The sequence below is a fragment of the Acipenser ruthenus genome, chromosome 4, assembly GCF_902713425.1.
Source record: "Acipenser ruthenus chromosome 4, fAciRut3.2 maternal haplotype, whole genome shotgun sequence".
Taxonomy (NCBI): domain Eukaryota; kingdom Metazoa; phylum Chordata; class Actinopteri; order Acipenseriformes; family Acipenseridae; genus Acipenser; species Acipenser ruthenus.
Window position 1 is genome coordinate 46490431 of NC_081192.1, and position 14209 is coordinate 46504639.

General features: G+C 40.4%; 1 protein-coding gene across 3 annotated transcripts in view; it reads left to right on the plus strand.

Annotated features, from left to right (window-relative positions):
* LOC117400374 (protein virilizer homolog) overlaps positions 1 to 14209 on the plus strand; it is a 64815-nt gene that overhangs the window by 20527 nt on the left and 30079 nt on the right. The window contains exons 7-15 of one of the 3 annotated variants that reach the window (XM_034919201.2): positions 25 to 303; positions 4246 to 5383; positions 5945 to 6436; positions 6612 to 6766; positions 9958 to 10040; positions 10499 to 10592; positions 10810 to 11357; positions 11676 to 11911; positions 12303 to 12558. In XM_034919201.2, the coding sequence (XP_034775092.2) occupies positions 25 to 303; positions 4246 to 5383; positions 5945 to 6436; positions 6612 to 6766; positions 9958 to 10040; positions 10499 to 10592; positions 10810 to 11357; positions 11676 to 11911; positions 12303 to 12558 (3281 nt within the window). The remainder of the gene's footprint in view (positions 1 to 24; positions 304 to 4245; positions 5384 to 5944; positions 6437 to 6611; positions 6767 to 9957; positions 10041 to 10498; positions 10593 to 10809; positions 11358 to 11675; positions 11912 to 12302; positions 12559 to 14209) is intronic. The other 2 variants (XM_059022458.1, XM_034919204.2) reach the window with 2 other exon arrangements.

The window sequence follows — 14209 nt, forward strand, 5'->3', positions numbered from 1 at the left end:
CTTATCGGTTGGTTGTCGTTTTAGTGGGCATAGACAAAGAGGATGGCGAGGAGGCCCAGGAGGATTTCTTTGAGCCCATCTCCCCAGACCGAACCTCAATCCCCCCGGAGGAACCATACTTGGACATGGGGGAGCTGGACGAGGAGGAGGCAGCAGCAGAGGAGGAGGCGGAGGAAGAGGAGATAGACGGGGATGAGGAAGATGACGATGACGAGAGGACCGTGTGCAGCATAGTAGAGGAGGATGAAGAGGAGGAGGGTGAGGAGGATGACGATGAGGAGGAGAAGGAGGAGGAAGGAGAAGGTAGAGTGGGTGGGAGGGAGGAAAATGGGACCATTTTGGTTCGAGGAAGAGCAGCACAGGATCATCCCATGTCATTCACCTGGAGCCCCATTATGAATATTGCATTGCATTTTTCTGTCATTCCTGGTTTTAATACTTCTAACATGGTTGAAAGGTTACACATATATTTTTTACAAGAAGTGGTGAAATATTCAAAAAAACAAAAAAACAAAAAAACAGTTCTGTTTGGTTAAGGATCCATAAGGCCATGCCATGTAAGTTGCATATAATTTGTTTCAAAACAAATTTAACAACTACTTGGAGATACAGGAGCAATATTCATGGCCAACCTGGTGATACAAATTCCACACTTTTACAGTAAACCATCATGTCCATCCATAGTACATGTCAGTCATTATTACACGGGTAGAAATATAACTACAGTTGTACTCAAAAGTTTCTAGAAATGTCTCAAACAAAGAATTATAGGAACAATCTTGTGTAGCACAAGTTTTGTTTTTGTGGATGAGGAAAAAGTTACAAGAAACAGATGTCTACAATTATTTACTATTTTTTTTGCAAAACTCCAGAAATGCAAATTAAAAAATATTCATACCCTGACAAGGAAAATGAAATATTAATATCTAGTTGAGGTACCTTTAGCAATAATAACCTATTTTAAACGATTAGGATATTTGTCAGTGAGCTTTTGGCATGATTGTTTAGTGATTTAAAAAGAAAAAAAAATTATCACTGCATTCATGTCAGCACCAAGAATTAATTTAAAATCCGATGGGTCTAATAATATTTTGGTCAATAAATTAAAGAATTCCAGATCAAGTACTGTTGGGGCGTACACCGATACAAAGGTGACTTTTTTTACCTGAAATCAGTTTTAAGACAAGCCACTCTCCCATCGCCTTTTGTTTTCTGCAGAGGAGGAAGCAGCCACATTAAACCTTGCACATTCCAAGATAATATCGAAAGATTAGTCATGGGAGTCTGTGGCAAATTGGTTAGTTGGGTACAGGTGTAGGAGTGACGCAGTGCGCAATGAAGAAACAGACAGTGATAATCCAATCAGAAAATAGATTTAATTTGTAATCCAGGTCTGGTGACCAAACAATAATTACAGGCAATACACACTGCTGTTCAAAACAGTGGGTTTGCAGTCCCAAATAATGAACACAGTCCCGTTACAAACACAGTACACTAACACGATCACCAGTCCTGGGTGTGTGCTGTAGTGCTTGTGGTGAGATTATAATCATTTATTGTGACACAGGTGGAGTGCTGTCCGGGTTCGTGCTGGCCTCTGGCGACAGTTCCAGACGTGTTAGCCGTCTACTAATAATAATAATTAGAGACAAAAACAAACAAACACTCGCGATATGATTTCACAATTGACAGGACCTTCCTGGTTCTTTCTTTAACAAAAACGAAGGAACAGATGACGTCGCTTCATCCCCTTTTTGTACCGTCATACATGACCCCTTGGTAAACGATTGTAGCCGCTCCTCCAATCCGCGGCTGCCACATCGTTTCCCTACTGGGTCAATGCATTAGTGCACCAAAGCTCCGCCCCCTTTGTAGATGACGACTTCCTTTTAACCCAGGGAATAAATTGTCAGGCCAAGCAGTCCAGGGTACTCTGTTCCCGTTACTTAGCACCCTCACAGGTTGGGAGGGGGATTTACCACCAAGAATCATTGTCTTTCTGTCAGAGTCAAAAATAAATTCTAGAGTCCTAAACATGTAAGCATGACATGTCGAAAATGGTACAGGAGACATTAGTGCAACCATCCCTAGAATGCAGCAAGGCAATACAGTAATAATCTTAAGTAGGTCCTCATCGCCCCAGACACAGGACGGGAGCCATTTTGGAAGGTTAGCTTGAAATTGCATCATCTTTCTCTGCCTCTTCAGAAAGCCCAATCAAGCGGAGATTAGACTCCCTGTTTTGGTCCTGTCCTGTCGCTGCACTGTCTGCATAATGTTGACTCTCTTATTGAGTGTCTGCATCGCTGTGGCAATTGCATCCATTTTGTGTTCTGCCTCCAGCAAGTCACTACGAATAATGCCCATGTCAGAGCATAGGGCCCCGATATCGACAATAAGTCCAGACACAACAATTCCTTCAACTCACCGGCAGCCCCTAAGATCAGGTCACCCATCACCTCCTTCAGCACACAGATTTGTGTCACAAAACTGAGCTTCTTCTGTATGCAACTCAGAAGCTGAACCTGACGCATGCATGTCCTCCATTTAAAAAAAAGAAAGAAAGTTTGCTTATGTGTTTCTAAAAGGATATAGATTGAGAAAATATTGAAAAAATAGGCATGAGTGTGAGAGCTCAGCGTCTACGCGACCATCTTTGATTAGCACCAACTGAAAGTCATCAGTCTTGTACTTCTTGATAATGGAAACAGTAGTTGAAATTGGTATACTAAAATGCTTGGAAATATTGTATCCTTCTCCAGCTTTATGACAATAAATCATTTTTCTGCCTAAGGTCTCCAGATAGCTCTTTACTTTGCCCCATATTGACGACTTATTGGTAATGACAGCTATCATTTTTTAGAATTAGGTTCTGCATTATCATATTGAAATTTCTAGCACCTTGTAGACATTACTATCCTAGCATCAAAGGGTATGAATATTGTTTAATTAGCATTTTTGGAGTTTTGCAAAAAGATTGCTGAAATGAATAATTGTAGACATCTATTTCTTGTAACATTATTTTCCTCATCCACAAAAGCAAAACTTGTGCTACAAATTTTTTTCCCTAAAATTGTTTTGTTTTTGAGAAATTTCTAGAAATTATAAATTTCCATTGGGGTATGTAAACCTTTGACTACAACTGTATATAACATTTTATAAAATCCTAAAAGCATTAGCCACAGCAGTGATTTTAATGTATTATATCTGTGGGTCTTCATTTCATGACCAAGAAGCAAGGTAAAGCTTTTACCAAAAGGTTTGTAAAATTCAACAAGATATAATTGTCAAATTATTTAGAGTCTGTGTTTTAGTCTACCCAAAATAACTGTATAGACACAAACGTCAATTTAAGTATGACCCAATTATAAAACAATTTCCTAACTTACTTTCTGGCTTCCTATTACTAATATCAGCAATTCCTGAGGCTTTAGTTGGAATGCGCTGTATCTGTGTGCTGTTAGGATGTCATCTGGAACTTTGTAGCTTTCATTAGGAAATACTAAGTGTGGAAAACAAAAGAAAGAAAATCTGATTAAAGGTTCTGTTCTAATTTGTAAGTGCTGCCAGGTCAGTTAGAACCACAGGAACTAGGTACAAAAGTGATTGAATAGGGAAGAGTATACTATTTCTTAAATGTTTGGAAGGAAATTTAGAAAATGAACTAAGTAGGATCCTGAGATTAAAAAAAACAAACAAAAAAAAAACAGTAAGAGTACATTTTAAGATGCCTCTGTAATAAAACGGCCATATTGAGCATGCTTGGCTATCTGGGATTTTGACTAATTTGAATATGTGAAAAACTGGTGATATGACCCTTCTGTGGTAATAGTTAGTGTTGTAATCCTTACAGCTGGAACCTGTCAAATTGGGCTGATCAGAGAAGGGTTACTCCATTCAGGTGGAGTATTTTTAACTAATGCTTACTATTTAGTGCAGAATTCAGTTTTTTTAATCGCCCTCTTTTATCCAATCATAGCATCTTAACGTTGTACCTGTAGGGCGTCAATTAGAAGAATACATGATCTCTTTCAAGCAATTTAATAAATACCTTTTCCAGTGTGTTACAGACCTGTTCACTCAACAAGCTGATTTTCAAGTGGAAATTAGATGTCCTGCCTATAGAGAAATCCCATAGTAGGGATTTTGATTTTTTTATCCTCACAGGGAGATACATATACGTATGCTAAATGTACCATTTTCAAACTTGTGGGTTATGAATTTGTATTTTCTCTATCTTTGTAGGGGATGACGGCTACGAGCAGATTTCCAGTGATGAAGAAGCCATGCTGGAACATGAAAGTTATAAGTTCCCTAGCTTTGATATAAACTATACACCTGAAGATCTGGCTTCAGTGCCCACCATGCAGTACGATCCTTACGAGAGGGATATCAGACCCATGCTATACTTCAATCCTCCGTACAGGACTACATTTGAAATTGAAGTGAATAAAATGAAGGACAGCGATTTGCATGAGGATGCTTCAGGTGCTGCAGAGCCATCGGCCAAGTTGATTGAGCTACTGGAACTATACAGAGAAGATCGAGGAGCCAAGTGGGTGATGGCTTTGGAAGAGGTACCAGGCTTGCTTGTTAAGGGCCTGAGCTACCTCCAAGTGAAAGACTCCACACATAGTCATCTTAGACAGCTGGTAGACTGGACTATGCATGCCTTATGTCTCCAGGCAGCCCTCTCGCAACCCATTGCACTCAATGTAAGACAGCTGAAAGCTGGAACCAAGCTTGCTTCCTCTCTGGCGGAATGTGGGTCTCAAGCCGTTGTGGCCCTTGTGGAGAGTGGCATTATAAACAGACTATTTGAATTGCTCTTTGCAGAGCATGTGTCCTCGTCTCTGAAGCTGAACACACTCAAGTCTTTGGATAGCCTAATCAGCATTTCCGAGGGAATGGAAGCCTTTTTGAACTGCCCTCTGGAAGGACAAGAAAGGAGTGGCTATCAGAAGCTGGTAGATCTGATCTTGTTGGATCAGACTGTGCGTGTTGTTACTGCTGGCACTGCTATTGTTCAGAAGGGTCATTTCTATGAGATTTTGTCAGACCTACAAAAAACAGCCAGCCAGGTGGGTGAGATAATTCCACCTCCGCCAAGTAACACTGAGCCTGAGCCAGATTCTAGCCTGGAGAAGACAGGCAAGGAAGAGGAGGGAGATCTTGAGGCTCCCATGGATATGGATCCCCTGCTGGAGTCTTATATTATAAACGAGGGGGACATAGAGAAACTCATCAGCATGCTTTATGAACTGCTCCATTTGATGGAGACAGCAACGCATACTATGATTCAGCCCCCAGTGAAGTCATTTCCGACCACAGCTCGAATAACCGGGCCTCCAGAGAGGGATGACCCCTATCCAGTTCTTTTCAGGTATACCCGCTGCCCAAGCTCATTGAGTTATTTTAGATTCATTTCTAAATGATAAGCTGCATTCCATTTTCAAGGTAAAACTAAGAGAAACTAAACCAAGGATTGTATTTAAATTGACGCTGGTATCCTTTTATAGCAGCCTTAAAAAAATTACCAAAAAACTAAACAAACAACCACTGTGAAAGGTGAACTGATGGAGCATTTTATGCAGTGTTAGAATGAAGTAATGGGACACGGTTGTCATAGTTTTTGTTATTTTGTGCTTTTGAAAGCCACTATAAAGGTAGCGGCAGCATTCCACATAAATTAATATGTCATCTTTAGGGTTAATATATTTTAATCTCTGGCACAAACCATGCATCAATTGTTTTTTTTGTTTTTGCTTTCACCATTAAGTGCATGCAGTTGAATGAACATCAGGTAGAATAGGTAGTATGTGATCCATTTTATTAATGTGTCTGTTGTAGTCAAGCTATGAACTTTAACAGTGACAGGTAAGTTTTATAACAGATTGCTTTAAATAACATACAGTGACAACGTATTTTCACATCTCCTTTGCAGGTACATGCATAGCCGGCACTTTCTTGAGTCTCTAACTGTGGTGCTGTCCGTCCCAGCCACAAGTCTCCACCCAGGTGTTTTACAGGCAGTCAAGGACCTGTTGAGGTTCTTGGCCCAGACACAGAAGGGCCTCCTCTTCCTTATGGCCGAACACGATGCAACCAGCGTGCTGACAAGGGTTCTCACTCAGATCACGGAGCAGGAGCCTGATGAGGGCATCCAAGTGGACAGTTCAGGCGAGGACCCATTTGCAGTCTGGCTGATGCAGGCCCTGCATGCCTTGCAGTGTGTAGCTGAGCTTTTTGATCACTTTGGCGGTGAGGCTTGCATTGAGGAGGGGGACAGCACCGAGCTGCTGGGAATCCTGCACAGCCTCTATTTGATCTCCTTCAACTCCACGGGGAGGTCTGCTGTCTCTCACGTGTTGAGCTCAGACCAGAACTTCTCTTGTCTCCTCACGCTGCTTGATCATTATTCCAAGGAGGGCTTAGGGTAAGATTGCACTGCAATTTGGGCATTGATTTTTATGATTGGAGCTTAATGGCAGTACAGTATTTTAAAGGGTAAACTGATTTATTTTAAAGCGTTCAGTTTTTTCTTGCATAATATGTGGTACAAAAAAATGAACAGGAGTATTTAAGTTTTAAAATGTTTCCTACAACTTTAGGGAAACAAAATCAAGAAAGTCTGTGACATACAATTATGCCTGCATGCTTGTTTTGCTGGTGGTTCAGTCGTCCAATGATGTTCGAATGCTGGAGCACTACGGCGCACCACTTCTCAAAGTCTGTAAGGCTGATGAGAACAATGTCAAACTGCAAGGTAACTTTCTCTTTACAAACTCACGTTTTTACATTGCCATAGACTGTAAAGCTCTTTTGAATAATATAAAAATGTATCATCAATGGGTATGACTTGCTATTTATTTATTTATTTATTTATTTATTTATTTATTTATTTATTTATTTGTCTGTTTGTTTTTACCCCTAAGGCAGTGTTTCTCAGCGGGGGCGATAACCCCCCCCAGGGGTGTTCTGAAGCCAAAGGGGGGTGTTTTAGCTAAAAAAAAAAAAAAGAAGAAAAAAGGGGGGACGATGTGTTTTCTTTTAAAATTAGGGAAACTTTTATTTCAAAATATTGATTAACTGCTTACACACAATGTGCCAGTGATGTACTCACTGACTTGTGCACTGTAAGATCGTGTAAACACCAGAAATGTCAGAAATGTGTGTTGCTACGCAGCAACATCACTGCTATTTCTGCTATCCGGTTTGTCATGCAAATGCAATATGGTCCAGTCAGAACAAAGCAGCCGTTCCCTGTGCCTGTTGCCATGTTACGGTACAAGTCTGAATTTCACAGTTTATTCTTATTCTTGTCTAGTGATGTGCATTTGAGGAGATTTTTGGAATCTGTTCTGAACAAATATACAAAAATAGACTGCGAAAACAGGAGATACAGTGCCGTGAAAAAGTATTTGCCCCCTGTCTGATTTTCTGCATTTTTGCACATTTTTCACATTGTATTTGGTTGGATTTTTTTGTGGGTTGTAGTTGTATATAGAGGGAGTCTGACAGAAAAAATGACACCAAAGTTTGGTGCTTCTTTCATTTGTTTGGTGTGCAAGGTAATCAAACATGCAATCTTCAGGTGTGAAAGTTATTGCCCCCCCTAGTTAACGCAACCCAATTAAAGGGATAATTAGGGTCAGCTGTTTGAGTACTTTGCTTAACAACCAGGCCTGATTTGGGCCAGCCCTGCCCAATATAAATCTGACTAACTCTGGCCCTTACCATCAGAGTGAAGTTGTCAGCACACAGTTTCTCGAGGTACATCATGCCATGAACAAAAGAAATTCCTAAAGACCTCTGGAAAAAAGTTGTTGTTGTTGTTGTTGTTTGTTTATTTAGCAGATGCCTTTATCCAAGGCGACTTACAGAGACTAGGGTGTGTGAACTATGCATCAGCTGCAGAGTCACTTACAATTACGTCTCACCCGAAAGACGGAACACAAGGAGGTTAAGTGACTTGCGCAGGGTCACACAATGAGTCAGTGGCTGAGGTGGGATTTGAACCGGGGACCTCCTGGTTACAAGCCCTTTTCTTTAACCACTGGACCACACAGCCTATCAGTCTGGAAAGGGTTACAAAGCCATTTCTAAGGCTCTGGGGCTCCACCGAACCACAGTCAGAGCCATATTGTCCAAATGGAGAAAGTTTGGGACAGTAGTGAATCTTCCCAGGAGTGGCCGTCCTGCCAAAATCTCTCCAAGAGCAAGGTGTAAAATTGTCCAGGAAGTCACAAAGAACCCTAGAACAACATCCAGGGATCTGCAGGCCTCTCTCGCCTTGGCTGAGGTCAGTGTTCATGACTCCACCATCAGAAAGACACTGGGCAAAAATGTGATTCATGGCAGAGTAGCAAGGCGGAAACCATTGCTCACTAAGAAGAACATGAATGCTCATCTCAAGTTTGCCAAAAAGCACCTGGATGATCCTCAAGAGCTCTGGAACAATGTTCTATGGACAGATGAGTCAAAAGTGGAACTTTTTGGCCGACATGGGCCCCCGTTATGTCTGGCGAAAACCAAACACTGCATTCCACAGTAAGAACCTCATACCAACGGTCAAGCATGGTGGTGGTAGTGTCATGGTTTGGGGATGCTTTGCTGCATCAGGACCTGGATGCCTTGCGATCATTGAAGGAACCATGAATTCTGCTCTGTATCAGAGAATTCTACAGGAGAATGTCAGGCCATCCGTCCGTGAGCTGAAGCTGAAGCGCAGCTGGGTCATGCAGCAAGACAATGATCCGAAACACACAAGCAAGTCTACATCAGAATGGTTGAAGAACAAGAAATGTGAAGTTTTATTTGTTCACTCAGGGTCCCTTTTATCTAATATTAGGTTTTGGTTGAAGATGTGATAACATTCAGTGTCAAAAATATGCAAAAATGCAGAAAATCAGACGGGGCAAATATACTTTTTCACGGCACTGTACATAACATGTTTTGCAAAGGAAAAATATTTGACACTGTCCATATAAGAAATGATCCATAAATGATGCATCTTTTGCTGTGTTCTGACAATATTCTGCAATCTATGAAATCGCCCTGTATAATTAAAGTTAACAAAATAATCAATAATCTCCAGTTTGCACAGGAACAACAGCGAAAGCCATTATGTGCTTGTATATGAACCTTGTTAATTGCAAATTTCACAAAGCTTACAGTTTAACCACATGGTATGTGCAAACAGATCAGTGTATGTTGGGATCCCAAACCGAAATACGACCACATTGGCTTGGGGTTAAATTACTATTTTAGCTAGCTGAAATCGTGTCGTGTTTGGCTTGGGGTTGTCTTGCGAATGATGACATCAAGGTGCAAAAGATTCACTTTGCCCAAAACGTTTTCATCACTTCATGTAAAAGTGAGACTGAATTTTAGAATCTTTGTTTCTAAGTATGTATTTTTGACAAATTTAATGTTTTAATAATCAGTTTTACTAAAAACATAATAGTACTCACTGGAACCATATCCCTGATATTTGTATCCGGTTCGTCGGTTCCAAAGCAGGAACCGGGTTCCCGATTTCAAAGGAACCAGTTCGCATATCTCTATTGCTATCCACAGCATGGCGCAAGCAATGAAGATATGCCGGCAATATTCCATAATAGTAAACATTTTATGTATGTATCTACATGTTGATTATACCAGTGACTGGGGTTTAATTATTTTTGTTTTATGAATTATTTCTCCAATTCTTGGAACTAAGGCAGAGTGTCCTATTTTTGGTTTAACACTAAATGTATGAAAAAGGGGGACAATATACTGATAGTATATAATAATAAAAATTCTGTTGTGCTCTGAAAATCTTGCATGTTGGAAGCATGACAGCCAACATTTGGATTTGGTAATCCTGCCATTAGCACTGCATGTATGCATGGTGTTTGTTGTCTTTTTGATGTACTCCTGTTTTAATTTAAACCTTTTTTTTAATTATTTTTCCAGAGCTCAGCAAATGGCTTGAACCATTAGAGAAGTTGCAGTTTGAAATTAATTGCATTCCAATTCTTATTGAATACATTAAACAGGTCTGTAAAATCATGTTTTTGATACAATGCTAAAATATGCACAAAAATCACATTTTCCAGTATAAGAAAAGACCTAGAATTAATATTTTATAATTCTTTCTTTATAACACATGTATTGTGCACATTTATACGGCACCTCATGGAAGAAGCAGGTGCTGTATTTGTCTATTGATTACCCCCCTAAGGTGAATTAATATGGTGGAATTGGAGTTCTACACTTAAGAAATGTAGCAATTTAATGCTAATGTTGATGAAGACATTAAATGTCTCTCAAATCCCACCTGGGTTTTTGGTCTTGAGTGGATGGATGTCATCTGTTGCACCCCAATTCTCCCCTCAAGTAGTGTGTTTTCTTTGAACCAGTCAGAATTTGTTTCAAATACTGTATGTATTGTTAAAAAAACTAAGCTTGATATGAGGAACTGCAAACGTTTAAAATATTATTTTGTTCTCCTTAGAATCTTGATAACCTGATAACCCAGGAAGGTGCTGGGCTCATGACGGCTCTCCGTATTCTCTGCCAAATTGCCTGTACGCCCCCTGCTGTCGAAGGTGAGAGTTTAAAAAATAAATAAATAAATAACTTACTCTGTGCTTAAGATTTTTCATATAGTAATTTTTCATGCAAACAGGTAAATATGTGCAGTCATAATCTGCACACCCATACACTGAGGTTTGAGCTAGATCGTACCGCTGTATTAATGTCACCCGTGTTTGTGATGGCATATTATTAAAGCATGTTTTGTGTCTCTACATGGTGGGTCTGCAGCAGGACAGCAAAAGGACCTGAAGTGGAACCTGGCAGTTATTCAGCTTTTCTCAGCTGAGGGGATGGACACCTTCATCAAAATTCTTCAGAAACTGAACAGTATCCTCATCCAGCCCTGGAGACTGCACGGCAACATGGGCACCAGCCTGCAGCGATCCATGATCGTCTCTGTCGCCTGTAACACCCTCCGCCTCCTCAAGTGCATGCTGACCGAGCTGCTGAGGAGCGGCTCCTTCGAGTTCAAGGACACGCGGGTGCCCTCCACCCTGGTCGCACTGCACATGGTCCTCTGCTCCATCCCTCTCTCTGGGCGGCTGGACTCAGAGGAGCAGAAGATCCAGAGTGAAATCATTGACATCCTGCTCACCTTCACCCAGGGGGTCAACGAGCAAGCTACAGACACTGAGGAGACTCTGGCCAACAACACCTGGTCTCTGATGCTGAAAGAGGTCCTCTCCACTGTGCTGAAAACTCCAGAAGGCTTTTTTTCTGGACTTGCTCTTATATCAGAGTTGCTGCCTCTTCCCCTGCCAATGCAGACGACCCAGGTAATCAACATTGTTCTGCCCAGGACATAGGCCTACAACTTCAAATGTTTCTGTAATTTTCACTGTAGCACATTTTTTTTGTTTTAAATTAAAAATAATCGCCTCTGTCAGTCTTTGGATTTATGGCTTTATTTCTCTTCCTACCTGTCTGGCTGCAGATACAGTGTCTTCCTGTCTATTGCAACCCAGTAGACTAAAGTTAATTGTATTGATCAGTTGTCAACTTCGAAGAAATATGTAATAAAACAATGCAGGCTACTGGCATGTTAATATTTTTCATATTATACTAATGCATATAATTTTGTATTTTTGGAACAGGCTATTGCACCGCAGGATATTGCAGTTGCACTTAATACACGTAAACTGTGGAGCATGCATCTTCATGTTCATGCTAAACTACTGCAGGACATTGTGCGATCCTTCTCTGGGACTACGTGTCAGCCCCTGCTGCACATGCTGAGGCGGGTGTGTGTCCAGCTGTGCGATCTGGCCTCTCCAACAGCACTTCTCATCATGAGGACAGTGGTCGAGCTGATAGCGGAGGAGCTGGAAGCGTAAGGCCCTTGCGAAGGATTACATTGTGTAACTAAAGTGTAGTGAAGCAGCCGTTCAGGTCACAATCACATTTCAGCACATTATGTAGTTTTGGCTTAGGAGAAGCCTAGAATTGCATAACATTTTCCAGGTCAGGTTTCAGGTGCATTATAGCACTTGCAAACAAATTCAAAAAACAAAACCAGCAACAAAATATTTTCAAACATTTTAGTTTCTTGTTGACAAACATTTCTGTAAATTTTGCTGTTTTGAAATTTCTAATAATTTAATCCATATCTTTCAAACACCTGATGAAGGTATTGGCTGAAATGCTACAGCTTGATTGACTTGCAGTTATACCTCAGCATGTTTTTTAAAATGTATCTAAACCATTCCTTTCTCGCTTTGCAGCCCCCCTGAAGGGAAAGAGAAGGCTTGCACTGTGGAGACCACCCGGCTCTTTGCACTTCTGGACTCCTTAGTCTCGCACCGCGCATGTAAAGTGGCCGTCTTGCACCTTCTCAGTGGAGCCAGTAAGGGAGATGAGAAGTTTCCTGAATTGTTTCCGTCCATTTTAGGACTGTTGCAGCCCACAGGCGACAACAACATGCACCAGCAGCACTGTGCTGAGTTCATCGCAACTGTCATACAGTCTCTTTGTGATCAGGTAAATTACAGGATATCTTACAAAACGCAAATGTGTGATTTACCTTTGGCGTATACTTTTATATATATAGAATATAACACATATACCTTTAGGTATAATTTATATTGGGTTTGGAATTTAAGATTTATTCCTGCCAAAGCACACTATTAAAGCTTAAATATTGTAGAACATCTTTGAGGTAGGGGGAAAAGATTTTTAAATGGTGGTACACCTCTGCAAGGGAAGTATATTCTTTATTAAACTACCCTGTTCTCTGAGCACATCTGGAATCGAGAAATAAATGGTGTCTTTAGGTATGAATCTGAAATGTAATATTTCATTTTTAAAACAATTGGTTTTTTCTGTAAGAAAACATTGTATTTGTGAGCTGAGTGGAGCCAATTACAGTTAGGGTATTGTAACGCTTAATGCTGGAATGCACCTTGAGGTAAAGCTTAACTTTCAGTCTTATCAGATTAAGACAGTAGTAGTTCATGCTGATGAAAGAATGGAAACCTTTTTTTCTTCGACTTTTGGTTTGCCTACATTAGAGAGGGGCTTCCTATTTATTTTCATATTGCAGTTCTAATACTTGATTTTGTTTGTAAGATCAGGGAGTACGTGTAATGAAAGCATTTATTAAAGCTCCTTAAGTATTTTGAGGTCTGCAGTGTAAAAGTAGATTTTCTTGCATTCTGACCCAGGTAATAAACCAACAGGTTGCACAAACATCACAGGTCACATAATACATTATTGTTAAACATAAAGGTTCCACTGGTGTGCAACCATAAAAAAAAAAAAATGAGGGATGGTTGAAAAACTAGCTGACAATTTACTCAAATTTCAGGAAACTACTTTGTTTACTCCTAGGAGACACTGTACACCTCTACTGATGTCCTGTACTTGAGAGATCTGTTTAGCCGTTGTGCATGTTTATCTAAAGTCAATTATGTTTGATTCTTTATGCCACTGTAAACAACAAGCAGACCTGATACAAATGTGGCAGTGGTTGCTATGGAAACTGCCTAATTTTACCGACTAAAAAAGCCTTATTAACAAATTTGAGTTTTTTTTTTCTCAATTATCTTGACTGACACAGGCAGATGCAGTTTTCACTTCAGTCTCCACCTCCCTGTGGACATAGTGTAGGTCTTCAAGTTCAGCACTTTATAGGGCCATCTTAAGAGTAGAACAACATGGTAACAGACAGCAAATAACCAAAGTTAATACCTAGCGTAGGTGGAACCAGCAACCACAGATATTCTGTGGTCTTGTGTAAAACCTGGGATTTGAATATGCAGTGTGCACTCTTGCTGGAGTCTGTTTTATTTGCCAATAGCCAAGAGCAAATTAGTACAGTTGCAAAATAATTGGCCCCACCCATTGATATTGCTCAAGCAGGAGCCACCATTTTAGCATGAAAATGCTGACTGATCTGTTTTAACTGCAGGGTATTAATCTCCTCTGGAAGGGTGTGGCAATATGGCCACGCCCTTGTGCGTAGTTTGTGTTATATGTTGTATGTTGCGTGTGTAAATGTTGGTGTATAGTCATTGGTACACGGGATATAAATGGGTCTGTGTAACACGAGTGATTTAAAAATGTAGATTTGTATTTAGGCACGGGATTGCACATCACTGCACGTGCATTTAAAGTAAGTAATATGCGCACA